Below are 14,389 nucleotides of genomic sequence, written 5' to 3'. Positions count from 1 at the left end.
TATATATATATATATATATATATATTATCACTAGCATGCATTCAGAGTCAGAACCCAGTGAGCATCATGATTAAAACTGGTTCTGATTAGTTAAATAATTACAACTTATAGAATCATTTGCTATCTCAGCCAACATCAAAGAAGTTCATGTCTCTATATTCTAAAAGATGTCTATACATACTGATTCAAACCTTTATTTTCTCTCAAATTTCATCATCATCATCATCATTTAATGTCTATTTTCCATGCTGTCATGGGTTGGATGGTTTGACAGGCTCTGACATGCCATTGCACTGCAGCAGACCCCAATGTCAGCTTTGGCATGGGTTCTATGGCTGGATTCCTTTCCTAACGCCAACCACTTTACAGTATGTACTGGGTGCTATTTTTTTTTTTTTCATGACACTGGCACTACTGAGATCACCAAATAACTTATAAGACAAAATAAAGAATGGGAATGAAAAAAACTTGCTCATCTGAGTGGGCATGTATTTGAGAGAGGGATAGATGGCTGCTTTATGCAAGATGTTCAAGGCTAAAATATGATAGAAGGAAAAGTGTAGGCGTCTTACTATAAAGGAGATACATGGCTTCCCCTACATTATGCAAGGGTGAATGAGAGTCACTGGAAGGAAGATAAAGGTGCTGGTGACAGGATGCTACAGTATACTCACAAGGTACAAGGGAGAATATAGACTGGATGAGGAAAGAAGGCAAGTAAAAAAAAGTTGAATTCTGTTGTCTTTTAGGTATTATCTGAATGGACTGAATGGATTCTAGTAATATGAACTACATTGAAAGGTTGTCAAGCTGAAACACTGTAAGCTTTCCAGCAAGCATTGACCTTCTCGAGAACTCTATGAATTTATTTGGACAATTTCTGTCTCCCTTCTCACTTTAAGTACTCTTACTTAATAGGACTGAATACTATGAAGATGAATTTTCCTCATGCATCCCTTGCACACAAAATTTGCTAACACCTTATATTCTTTCCTTTCTAGCTGGGGAAAACAGAAACATGCTTTGATTAGACTTCTATCCATGATACATATGTATGTATGTATGTGTGGAGGCGCAATGGCACATTGGTTAGGGCAGTGGACTCGCGGTCATAAGATCGCGGTTTCAATTCCCAGACCGGGCGTTGTGAGTGTTTATTGAGCGAAAACTCCTAAAAAGCTCCACGAGGTTCCAGCAGGGGATGGTGGTGAACCCTGCTGTACTCTTTCACCACAGCTTTCTCTCACTCTTACTTCCTGTTTCTGTTGTGCCTGTAATTCAAAGGGTCAGCCTTGTCACACTGTGTCACGCTGAACATCCCCAAGAACTACGTTAAGGGTACACGTGTCTGTGGAGTGTTCAGTCACTTGCACATTAATTTCACGAGCAGGCTGTTCTGTTGATCGGATCAACTGGAACCCTTGACGTAGTAAGCGACAGAGTGCCAACAACAACAATGTATGTATGTATGTACATACGTACGTATGTACATGTCTGGTGTGTGTATGTATGCATGCACGTACATACATACATACATACATGCATGCATGCAGGTGGATAGATAAAATGTAAGATAGATAAAGGGACGGATAGATGCAGATGCACTAAATGTTACCACAAATTACCATAAAAGGTTGGAACTCAAATTATAATCACTTTAAACTCCTTCAGCAATATAAGGTTATCAATGAAGAAACAATATGAATAAGGAGTACTACATAGTAGCAGAGCCACATGTGGTTTAAAAGAACAAGCAGAAAAAATAGTTAGACTGTCTCTTCATGAATTTTCATCTATAATACCATGTTATGATGATAATGATGCTTCAGCTGATAAAGTTATAGTTGTAGCTTAGTGGATAAAAATGTACCTATTACAGTGCAAACATAGTTTGGACCTTGAATGTATATTAAGAATAAGACACCTGATGATCATCAGAAATTAAACCAATGAACATGTAGAGTAGGTATAAACATCATACATATTTGTGATGATATAAGGTTAATAACCTAGAAAATTTATTATCTTTATCTGTTGCCAGTACCGCCTGACTGGCCTTCGTAGGATTTTCGAGTGAGATCGTTGCCAGTGCCCCTGGACTGGCTCTTGTGTGAGTGGCATATAAAATACACCATTTTGAGCATGGCCGTTGCCAGTACCGCCTGACTGGCCTTCGTAGGATTTTCGAGTGAGATCGTTGCCAGTGCCCCTGGACTGGCTCTTGTGCGAGTGGCACATAAAATACACCATTTTGAGCGTGGCCGTTGCCAGTACCGCCTGACTGGCCTTCGTAGGATTTTCGAGCGAGATCGTTGCCAGTGCCCCTGGACTGGCTCTTGTGCGAGTAGCACATAAAATACACCATTTTGAGCGTGGCCGTTGCCAGTACCGCCTGACTGGCCTTCGTACAGGTGACACGTAAAAGCACCCTCTACACTCTCTGAGTGGTTGGTGTTAGGAAGGGCATCCAGCTGTAGAAACTCTGCCAAATCAGATTGGAGCCTGGTGTTGCCATCCGGTTTCACCAGTCCTCAGTCAAATCGTCCAACCCATGCTAGCATGGAAAGCGGACGTTAAACGATGATGATGATGATTTAAGGTATCTGCTAACTAACCTTTTACAGATTCAGGGGGCATCTCTACTTCTTTCTCAGCATTTATAATTATTTCTTCTTGAGATTCTTCAGACTCAGATTTTTCTTTTTCCTCCTTCTCAGACTCAATTTGTATTTCTTCATTGGAAATTTACAAAAGAAAAATAAAAAAAAATAATAAAGAATTTTTCAGGAAGACAGCAGCTTTTTATTTGATTCACTTCTATTTCCTCCAAAGAAACACCTTACAGATATTATTTAACCTACACTCAATTAAATTTTTAGTTATGCCTATTTTTGTTTTCTTTTTGACATCATTCATCATCATATGCCAAAAGAGATAACTTGACATTGTAAGAAGTTATAGGAATAGTATTGCTTGCTTGCATGGTCACAAAACAGTAGGATATGGTATTTGTGAGCATTCAAAAAATAGAGAATCATAACATTGACCATTCTTAAGTATATATAATTCTTATACATTTCACAATGACAACCACTTCTATTATTAACTAGAGTCTAAGGAAACTGATAATTTGCATTGGCAAAAAACTGAATTAATGAAATTTATAAAATAACATAAATCTGTGTGTCATGAGGTGAAATAAATTCTGAGGCTTATGGTAAGCATGGCCATAGGCACAGTTGCTTCCAAACCACATGGTTCTGGGCTCAGTCCCACTGCATGGCACCTTGGGCAAGAGTCTTCTACTATAACCTCAGACTGACCAAAGCCTTGTGAGTGGACTTGGTAGAGAGAAATTGGATATATATATATATATATGTGTGTGTGTCTGTGTCTGTGTGTGCCCCACCACTGCTTGACAACCGGTGTTGGTGTGTTTATGTTCCTGCAACTTAGCAGTCCAGCAAAAACAACTAATAGAATAAATACCAGGCTAAAGAAAAAAGTATTGTGGTTGATTCATTCAACTAAAAAATGAATTCTTCAAGACTTAGTCACAGTCTAATGACTGAAACAAGTAAAAGATAAAAGATAAATGTATGAAAAATATCATTTCATGATTAATTTCAAGGCATTGTGAACGTAGTATAATTTGTGCAAATGTATGGATCTGTAGAATCATTTTACAGCAGTGAAAATGTATACAAATGCCATCAAATCGTACATTAAGCAACAAATTGAAACAATCACAGTATCTCCAGACCAAAAGAAAACCTTTGCTATACTACTACCATAACACCATCACCCCTCCAGTATTACATTATTGCCATCACCATTATCACTTACCTTGGCTTGCATCGGAATCTGATGGTCCAGTGTAGTTCAAAACTAAATCAAGCCGCACCTGACATTGGTAAAGTTTTTTGACAGTCCATATTATAAATAAATAGATTAATTGGTTAATGTATAAAGAAATACACATATATTTCCCTTTACTCCAGATCAACCCAAACAGGACCCACAAACCACAACTGGCGGAGAGTTAAGGGAAAGAGGAAATGGCATTAATGCCATGTAAACTTAATACACACACACACACATATTTAAGATTGAAAATTAAAAAAACAGCAATAAAATAATTGATAAAAGATTTAAATGAAATACAAGATAGTAGGGTGGCAATAAAATATACTGAATGTGTTAACAATAAAAGAGCTATTAAAATGGAATAAAATGAGATGGTAAAAAAGAAAGTAATAAAAATATTAAAGTGAATTTAAAGAGGTCAAGGTCATATTCCATAACAAAATGAAACGAAAAAGAGTTTAGTCCACAATTAAGTTGTTCTATGAAAAAAAAGTATCCATTTCATAGCGTTAAAGCCACAAGAAATAGTAACCAAATCTCATCAATATACTGTGCAACCTCCTAAGTGCCGTAAAGCACTTTACAGTACCAGTTTCTTCCCTCGCACCTCTGAACTTTGGAATTCCCTTCCCCAGATTTTTTTTTCCTCTTCAATGTGACCTCCAGTCTTTTAAGTATAATGTACATCATCACCTATTGACTTCTGTCTAGTGTCCATTTTATTCTAGTAGCTCTTACGTTTTCAGTGATCTAAGGACCTTGTAATGAGCAAATGCTTTAAAAAAAAAAAAACAATAAGAAAAATGAACGGACACATTGGACAGTGTATCTCCTGATACACAAAAAAGACACCCTACCAACCTTACAAGACCAGCAGTTGTGCAGGAGGAGGCAAGTCAATTAGATCAGCCCTAGTGTTCAATTGGTACTTATTTAATTAGCTCTGGAAAAGATGAAAGGCAAAGTTGACCTTGGTAGAATTTGAACTCAGAATGTGAAGATGAACAAAACGCCACTAAGCATTTTGCCCAGCATTGTTAACGATTCTGCCAGCTCACCACCTTACTTTCAAGGATATATTAAATACATAAGAAAGGTAGTATATACATGTGTGTGTGTGTGTGTGTGCGTGTGTGTGTGTGTGTGTGTGTGTGTGTGTGTGTCCATTATGGCTGATCTTACCAATTGGTTTCAGGCTAGGAGTTCCGAGAAGTGTTAGATATCAGTCTGATTATGTAACCCTGCGCTCTTCAGAGGTAGCCATTATGGAATGAAGTGTGTATATATATATATATACTATAATAAATATACAGTACACTAAAAATGCACTAGATTTAGATAGACACTATTCTAGATGCATACTGCAAAAAGATTTATACTACACTAAATATACACTACATCAGATATACATTACAGCAGTCATACACTGCTTTAGATGAATGTTAGAAATATTCTACATTAGATAAAGACTTTGCTAGATATACACAGACATCTTATAAGTAAATAGACACCATTATTTTTGAAGGGTTCACTTTTGGAAATAAAATGTCATTTGATGCATTTAAATACTTAATCTAAAATTTAGAAAACATGATTTGTGCATAATGTATTTAACAAGTTTGAAGAACCAGGTGGTGTCTGCACAAATCAAATGGCATAATGAGGAGTGTCTATTTATTTTTGAGACGTCTTTGTACACTACATTAAATACACACTGACCTGAATATTCACAAACTTCAATGCACTACACTGCATATACACAACACTAGGCATACACTACGGTAGATATCTATTCTACTATGTATACTCTGTGACAGATATACAATATATTACATGTACTATCTTGTTAACATATTTAAAGTATTGATTTAAAAAAATTAAATAATAGATTATCTCAAGAAAGACAAGAAAATATTCTTTTCTACTCCAGGCACAAGGCCCGAAATTTTAGGGGAGGGGGCTAGTCAATTAGATTGACCTCAGTATGCAACTGGCACTTAATTTATCGACCCTGAAAGGATGAAAAGCAAAGTCAACCTTGACAAAATTTGAACTCAAAATGTAAAGACAGATGAAATACCGCTAAGCATTTCGCCCGGTGTGCTAACGTTTCTGCCAGCTCACCGCATAAAGACAAGAAAATATTAATTACTTCAATGAATAATTCTGGTCAAGAATGACAAAGGTGACAACATCATGACCATTTAATGTCTGCCTTCCATGCTGGCATAGGTGGGACAAACACAAAATCCAAATTAATTCAAAATAAAACAGGGACACAGGGTAGGGAGGGAGTCTGAAGATCTTAGAAGGGAACAGTAAAGAAAGCAGCTTATATATAGATGAGATAGACTTACCTGTTGAGTGAATGCAAACTTATAGAGCTTAAAATGTCTAAAATATGTTTTAATCACATGGTCGGAGATCTTCTTTATTTCTTCTGATGAAAACAGTTCGATGCTGAATGGTGGACGCTAGAAATAGAAACCAATTAAAGGGTGGTGACCAGATGGTGTTGTTTAGTTCAGATCAGATGTGATCCAGTAGAGATCAAAGGTGTTTCATTTGTGACCATTCTGTCCATTATCCAGTCAAGAAGTATCTAGAGTTACATTAGCCAATGTGTCCTGCCTTTATTAAGATAGTAAGACAGCCTCAACAGGGTTACAAAAACTGCTAGAATTAGAAACTAAATGTCACTCAAATTTTACCCTACTATCTTAGAAAATGGAGAGCACATTGGATAATGTAAGAGATACCTTATATCTTATTAATTGAAATACCTTTGATCATATATGTCCTGGATCAGTATTTACCTGGGGTTAAACAACCTTAAGTGACAGGACAAGAGTTCTAACACAGTGGTACTCTTGCTGAACTGCCCAACATCCACATGCCTTTGATGCAGTCAGAAATGCACTGGGAAGGTTATATAGCTTGTATGTCAGACTAGTGGTTTTCAAACAAACTGGGCTTCAATGACTCCAGCATAGTAAACACTCGTGAGAAGGATACACAGAAGAATTTCAACATCAATCATAAATAGTGGGAGATAGTAGCATTGGATAGATGTGAACAGCATGCAACAGTTCCTAAGGGCTCCTAGATATGTGTGTCCGAACAGAATGAATGGAGCTGAATAATGCAGGCAAACTAGAAAGAAAAATGCCTTCAGACTTCCAGCTGTTGCCTGCATTTCCTGCTTACATTGCCAAAGACATTTTTGTGTATGAAGAGGATTAACTAGCCATCTAGATACATACAAAGTTTGACAATCCTAGGACAATTAGATGGTTCTCGTCAGTTCAATGGAAGAGCAACTAAATAAATGGAGAGAGAGAGAGAGTCAGCATGATGAAGCATTACAAATGGATAACATACATGAAAGGGCATGTAAATTACACTCCCTCTAATATATGTCATGGTGTCACCTATGCATGGTGCAAGACATATTAAAGGGAGAATTATAGACGGTGTGACATGTGTATGTGGGAGTGTAGCTTCCACAGATACTGTGATATGTGTAACAGAGGGAATGTCAAAAATTGTGCAAGGATATCTTACAGAGTGTCATAGTATGATTTATATTAGAGAAAGTAACATAAACAGTATGTCATATATTAGAAGACAAGTAACTTACACTCCCTCAAAATACATGTTACAGTATCACTGATATACAGTGTAAGATATATTAGAAAAAGTGTCATAGACCATGTGACATACATGTGGTGGGAGTTTAACTTACACAGACACTGTGAGATACAAGGAGGTCTTTAAAATATGTGAACGTTTCTTCCAAGTTACCAAATGGGCTTTCTGAAAAGGATAGAATAAATAGAATTTGTATGAAATACAATGCTTTGGCAGCTAAAAGGACAAATTTACATAGGTATATTGAATAATAAATGTTGTAATTATTGTTGTTGTCGTGATTATTGTCAATAATGTGACAAAGGTAAGATTGATGCTGGGATATCTCTGGTCAAAGGAAATTTAAGTGTTAGTTGGTTTTGATTAAACTACACTAGATGTTGCTTAGCCTCAGAACAGACTAGAAGGCCTGTGACCAAAGATGTTCCAATCACAATTAACCACTCTTTTAACTAAGCATAATGCATCTAATTTTACATTATCCAACACACCTTTCTTTTCTGAGATGTGTCTGGTAATACCTAATATACCTGTATGTATACTCCCTAACATACCTGTGATGCTGAATGTGGTAGTCCCTAACATTTCTTATTTCTTTATTGCCCACAGGGGGCTAAACATAGAGGGGACAAACAAGGACAGACAAAGGGATTAAGTCGATTACATCGACCCCCAGTGCGTAACTGGTACTTAATTTATCGACCCCGAAAGGACGAAAGGCAAAGTCGACTTTGGCGGAATTTGAACTCAGAACGTAACGGCAGACGAAATACCGCTTAGCATTTTGCCCGGCGTGCTAACGTTTCTGCAGTACAGGAACTGTGTATGATGGCTTCTAACAAATCTGTGTAGCTAAGACTATGTGTGTGGTGGTCCTTAAAATATCTGTAAAGATGAGATTTTATATATTGGTAGTTGCTATCATATCTCTAGTATTAGGACTGTGTGTATGTGTGTGTGTGTGTATATATCATCATCATCATCATCATCATCGTTTAACGTCCGCTTTCCATGCTAGCATGGGTTGGACTATTTGACTGAGGACTGGTGAACTAGATGGCTACACCAGGCTCCAATCTGATTTGGCAGAGTTTCTACAGCTGGATGCCCTTCCTAACGCCAACCACTCCAAGAGTGTAGTGGGTGCTTTTACGCCCACTATATATATATATTAATAAATTTCAGGGTAGCAAAAAATTTTAGAAATTCTATTTGCTACCAGTGGTCTAGCGAGAAGAAAAAAACTAGTCAGTAGACTATATATTATTGATATAAATACATATAGTGTACATTTAAACACATAAGAGAGATGTCCATAATACGACATCTAACCCACTAGAAGGAGCTTTCGAAACTATCCCTAATTGTGGTTTGGAGTTTGACTGCTCCTTCTAGCGGGTTAGATGTCCTATTATGGACATCTCTCGTATGTGTTTAAATGTATATTGTATGTATTTATATCATCATCATCATCATCATCATCGTTTAACGTCCGCTTTCCATGCTAGCATGGGTTGGACGATTTGACTGAGGACTGGTGCAACCGGATGGCTACACCAGGCTCCAATCTAATTTGGCAGAGTTTCTACAGTTGGATGCCCTTCCTAACGCCAACCACTCAGAGAGTGTAGTGGGTGCTTTTACATGTCACCCGCACGAAAACGGCCACGCTCGAAATGGTGTCTTTTATGTGCCACTCGCACAAAAGCCAGTCCAGGGGCACTGGCAACGATTTCGCTCGAAAATCCTACAAGGCCAGTCAGGCGGTACTGGCAATGGTCACGCTCAGGATGGTACATCTTATGTGCCACCCGCACAAGAGCCAGTCCAGGGGCACTGATATATATATATATATTTGATTCATTTGACTATTACTAGTCAGGTAAACATAAAGTGTCACAAACTGATGACTCTTGCAATGTTCTAAATGGGTAATTTGTGTATATTCACCTGCTGAAAACGTTTTTTTCTTTTTTTTTCACATGATGTAATATCTCTATTCATCAATAAAAAAAACTCATTGGAAACAGCTGTAGTGAATATGAACAATTATCCATCTGTTGTTATACAGGGTTGGCCAAAAGTCACCAGTCAGTAAATCAAAATTCCAGAAATACTTAACATTCAATTTTATTTATTCATTCCAATTATGAATGTTTAATAATTGAATGCTGTGAGTTAAAATCACTGTTTTTTATTTTAAACATTTATCTATTTATTAGTGAAGTCTTATATAAAATAATTTTTTTGTTTTAATCTTGGAATTAGATGGGTTTTGATTTAATGTCAGGTGACTTTTGGCCAACCCTGTGTGTATATATATATATATATATATATATATATTACTTTATTTGCTTTTTTTTTACACATTTCAGCCTTGTGGCTGCTGTCATGCTGGAGCACCACCGTATTTGTGTGTGTGTGTGTGTGTGTGATGATTCCTAATATGTCTATGTGAGTGAGGGGTCCTTAATTTATTTGTGTACTGAGACTTTGTGTGGGTTATGGTCCCTAGCATATCTATGATACTAGAACTGTGTGTGAGCCCTAAGATATCATTATTACTCAGACTGTGTGTAATGGTCCTAAATATATCAGTGGTACTTGGACTGCATGTGTGCGCGTGTGAGACATTCCTCAACATATGTGATACAGAGGCTATATGGCAGTCCTGAACATATCTGTCATGCTGAGACTGTTGTTTCCCTTATACATGCCATTGCCATCCCTGTATGGTGAACAAGGATAATTAATAGCAACAGTAACAACATCAAAAACAAAATCAATAATAAAGATAAATGGAGTTAAAAACTAAAGGTAACAAGGATCCTGCTTTGATAAACTTACCTACACAGACTTCATGAACACGTTTTACAATTGAAAAATAGGCAGATAACTGTTCATTTGTGAAGTCTTCTTCTCTTGCAAATTGTACAGCATATGTGTAAAGATTTAGAAGAATCCCTTCTTTTTGTACTGTTGCATAATTATAAAGTTTAAAAATTTCAGCAAGGATCCTAAAAGACAAACAGAGGAGAAAGGAAAAGAAATATCTGATCATTGTCAAAAAAAAGTTTGCAAAAACTGTTATATTGTCTCTGGGATAATACTTTAGCATAGCTGTTGTGTGTTGGCACTCCGTCGCTTACGACGTCAAGCGTTCCAGTTGATCCGATCAACAGAACAGCCTGCTCGTGAAATTAACGTGCAAGTGGCTGAGCACTCCACAGACACGTGTACCCTTAACGTAGTTCTCAGGGATATTCAGCGTGACACAGTGTGACAAGGCTGACCCTTTGAATTACAGGCACAACAGGAAGTAAGAGTGAGAGAAAGTTGTGGTGGAAGAGTACAGCCTCGTGGAGCTTTAGGTGTTTTCGCTCAATAAACACTCACAACACTCGGTCTGGGAATCAAAACTGCGATCCCACGACCGCGGGTCCGCTGCCCTAACCACTGGACCATTGCGCCTCCACTTAGCGTAGCTACATACTATCTTATCCAAAAGTATGGCCGCAGTCTGATGACGGAAGCAAGTATAAGATAAAAGGTAGAAGATACAAAGATTGAGTTTTATGAGAGAAAGAACAACAGTTACAAGTATATTTATGAGTATTTGAAATGACATAAATTATAAGCAATGTATGACTGGGTACAAAAATGGTGTCACAGACTCAGTTTACCAGGAAAAAGTCTTGGGAGCTGTTTTGGAACTGTTTGGGACTTGAGTCTGTTCCTGATGTTATGATACAAAACTGTCTGTTTTAAAGGGTTTATATCTAAATTAAATCCTTCTGTCATTATTTTATGTAATAACCTTTTGCTATGTTCCAGACATAGGTTTAGTAATGGAGGGGATAGTTTAGTTTAACAAGAGAAACAGAGAAGGATCAACAAGTAACATGACTGTGTGCAATGAGTGTGCTTAAGTTAAGGTCTCATTCAGCTAACTGGACCAGAGCTACTAATGTTCTTATTTAAATTCTAATCAACCTTCATCAGAGACATATGGTTACAGATATACTAACTATGAGCATCCTGCTTTTATTCAGATGTTGTGTATATATGACTAAATTATCAAATGCATCCTTCAGTATTTCAGATTTGAGGTGTGGTGTGCTTTGAGGAAGATTTGCCTACTATTTCTAACAATTCATCTAAATGTAAAGAGGCTCCTTTATCAGCTTACACATAGATGTTCATTTGTTGGTTCATGAAAAGTATAGTTTGTTACAGTAGATTTAAAAGTGAGAGAGAGAGAGAGAAAAGGAGAGAGAGAGAGAGAAAAGGAGAGAGAGAGAGAGAGAGAAAAGGAGAGAGAGAGAGAAAAGGAGAGAGAGAGAGAAAAGGAGAGAGAGACAGACAGAAAGAGCAATGATGGAATCAGAAATATTGTTATATTTAAAAATGATTGTACTTTTTTTTTTTCAGAGCTGAGGTAGATTGACAGAATCATTAGAGCATTGGACAAAATGCTTCATGGTTTTTCTTCCATCTCTTTGCATTCTAATTTTAAATCCTGCTGGGGTCGACTTTGCCTTTACATCTTTTCAAGGTTGATAAAATAAAGTCAAGTACTAGGATCAACAGTATCAACTAAAACCCTTTCCCCAAATTTAAGGCCTTATGCCTGCGCTAGCCACAATTATTTACAGATACTAAAACAATTCCACTTTAAAGTGAACACTTTGAAACACTGTGACCAAACAATATGTCTAGTTCCTTTACCAAAGAAGAATCTGCAGAAATGCCAGAATGATAAAATTCAACTTTCAACAATAGATACTTACTCTTTCACATCTTTCAGTGTTGGGGCTTCCAAAAGACTTTCAGAGTTTTCTAAGTCCAAATCATTCCTGTGGTTATTTTAATATAAACAACAATAGGAAAATTAAATATATTATTCAACAAATTTTAACCATTCCTCTCACATGTGGAATTATTTCTATAAAAATAATTACACTTTTCTAAAATAGTATTTAAATAAATTGTAAAAGTTAAGTTTTTATAACTCTAGATATAATGACATTTCTTTTGTATTGTAAAATGCATAAATGGAGTCAACTATTTGATATTACATGATCAGAGATATCTATTGTTTAGTGAAAACAAGATGCTGTGGTGTCTATTTATTCACTATGAATATTTTCAGGGATTATATCTGTCAGATGTATTTTGAATACTTGTTACCATGTATATCCCAGTTTCATACTAAATACACTGCATCCCTGAACATTGTAGGTGGCAACTAAATGGGTTGACAAGAACATTTGGTTGTAAAGGATTGCCTTAGAAAATTCATTCAATCCATCCCATTATAGGAAATTGGATGCAAAATGATAATGAGTATGATCTCAAATACTTGATGTCATTCTGTAGAATAGGCACAGGCAACCTTTTTCAAGAAGTGGGCTACATGAAACCTGACTCATCATCAGGCAGGCTACACTAATAAAAAAATTCAAGGTAAATTCATGAGAGGCAAGCCCACAGGACACAGTTTGCCTTTGACTGCTATAGAGTATAGCAGGTGATCTTCTTGGTTTTCTTGTTGTTCATTACAGATAAGCTCTGATCAAGCACAACTCTGACCAAAGACATTCCAGCCCTTCATCGCATATTGTTTTCAGACAATTTATTCAGTACTACATTATTCAATGTACCCTTTCATTTTTAAGAAAATTAGTTGTGATTTGAGGGAAATATGGCCGCTACTTCTAGCATGTTGAGCAATCACATAGAAGCTCACATGTTAGCTCTTAATGTTCTAGTGTAATGTCTGGATGTTTGTAGGGTGTTGTAGTGAATATGTGTATTGGTGGTGTAGTAGCATGCTAGTGTGTTAGTCTTGTAATGGCTCTGTGTATGTTGGTGTAATGGCTGTGATTTGATGGTGTAGTAATCTAATTGTAGTAGATGTTTATAGGTGGTATAGTGCTGTGTACTAGTGGTATATTGATGGCATATTAATCATGTGTTGGTGATGTTGTGATTGTATGTATCAATGATGTAGTGGCTGTCCGTAGTAATGTTGCATGGATGTATATATTGGTGTTCCAGTAACATTCTGGGGTTTTGTTGATGTATTTAAATGTCTATGGGGATGTTGCAGACACTGCCTGTTCTGTTGCAATAATTGGATAAAACATACTTAAATTAAATGCTGATTATAACAAACTTACCAAACAACAATCGTAGCAGTGTGAGATTGAGGCTGAAAAAAATTAAAATGGTAATGTACTTAACTAGATAGTTACTTATTTCAAAATTTAAACATAATTAGAAATTATAACTTTTTATTTATTTAATAATAGTTAGAAAAACAATACCTGTATAAGCTGTAGGCTCTCTCTGATTGATATAGTTTGTGTTTAGCTTAAACGCTTGCATGAATAAGGTAGACTTAAACTGTTTCCATTAACATTTCCAAATCATTGACATTTCTAAACCATAGAAAAGCCAAATCATTGACAGCTCTGTATGTTAACTATTAGCATGTTGCAGTGATGGTTATTGCATATCAGCACGATCTGCTAGAAATAGCAGCCAAACTTCTTCCAAATGAAACTCTATTGTCTTGAGAAAGAAAAGAAGTGCCTTTATAATAGATCTTCTCTATAAGGGTTGACTTAAAATAAAACAACTGCTACCTCAACAGTGGATGAAACAGAATTCATATCTTTCATAATTACCTATAACTGTTTCTCTTGTTTTAATATGTTCTATATATATATTTTTAGATGATTTTCCCATGTGAAGCACAGAATTTTGTCAGTGAACAGGTCGCGGTCTCAAAGCGACGAAAATATTTTGACAAATTAAATTTAAATGTTGAAGTGAATCTAACGGATTTTGTGTGTTATTTTAAATG

The 14,389-nt window shown here is 36.4% G+C and overlaps 1 protein-coding gene across 1 annotated transcript in view; it reads right to left on the bottom strand.

Annotated features, from left to right (window-relative positions):
• Positions 1 to 2,584: 2,584 nt before the first annotated feature.
• Positions 2,585 to 14,389, bottom strand: part of LOC106881700 (cilia- and flagella-associated protein 119) — a 12,840-nt gene continuing 1,035 nt past the window's right edge. Inside the window, exons 2-8 of the mRNA XM_014932165.2 lie at positions 13,701 to 13,732; positions 12,309 to 12,374; positions 10,366 to 10,535; positions 7,613 to 7,683; positions 6,225 to 6,341; positions 3,847 to 3,904; positions 2,585 to 2,732 (exon numbers count right to left, since the gene is read on the bottom strand). Of these exons, the coding sequence (XP_014787651.1) occupies positions 2,611 to 2,732; positions 3,847 to 3,904; positions 6,225 to 6,341; positions 7,613 to 7,683; positions 10,366 to 10,535; positions 12,309 to 12,374; positions 13,701 to 13,732 (636 nt within the window). The 3' untranslated portion in view covers positions 2,585 to 2,610. The remainder of the gene's footprint in view (positions 2,733 to 3,846; positions 3,905 to 6,224; positions 6,342 to 7,612; positions 7,684 to 10,365; positions 10,536 to 12,308; positions 12,375 to 13,700; positions 13,733 to 14,389) is intronic.

The sequence above is a fragment of the Octopus bimaculoides genome, chromosome 9, assembly GCF_001194135.2.
Source record: "Octopus bimaculoides isolate UCB-OBI-ISO-001 chromosome 9, ASM119413v2, whole genome shotgun sequence".
In the NCBI taxonomy this organism is placed as follows: Eukaryota; Metazoa; Mollusca; class Cephalopoda; order Octopoda; family Octopodidae; genus Octopus; species Octopus bimaculoides.
The sequence above is the reverse complement of the archived record's forward strand: the minus strand, read 5'-3'. Positions and strand labels throughout refer to the sequence as shown.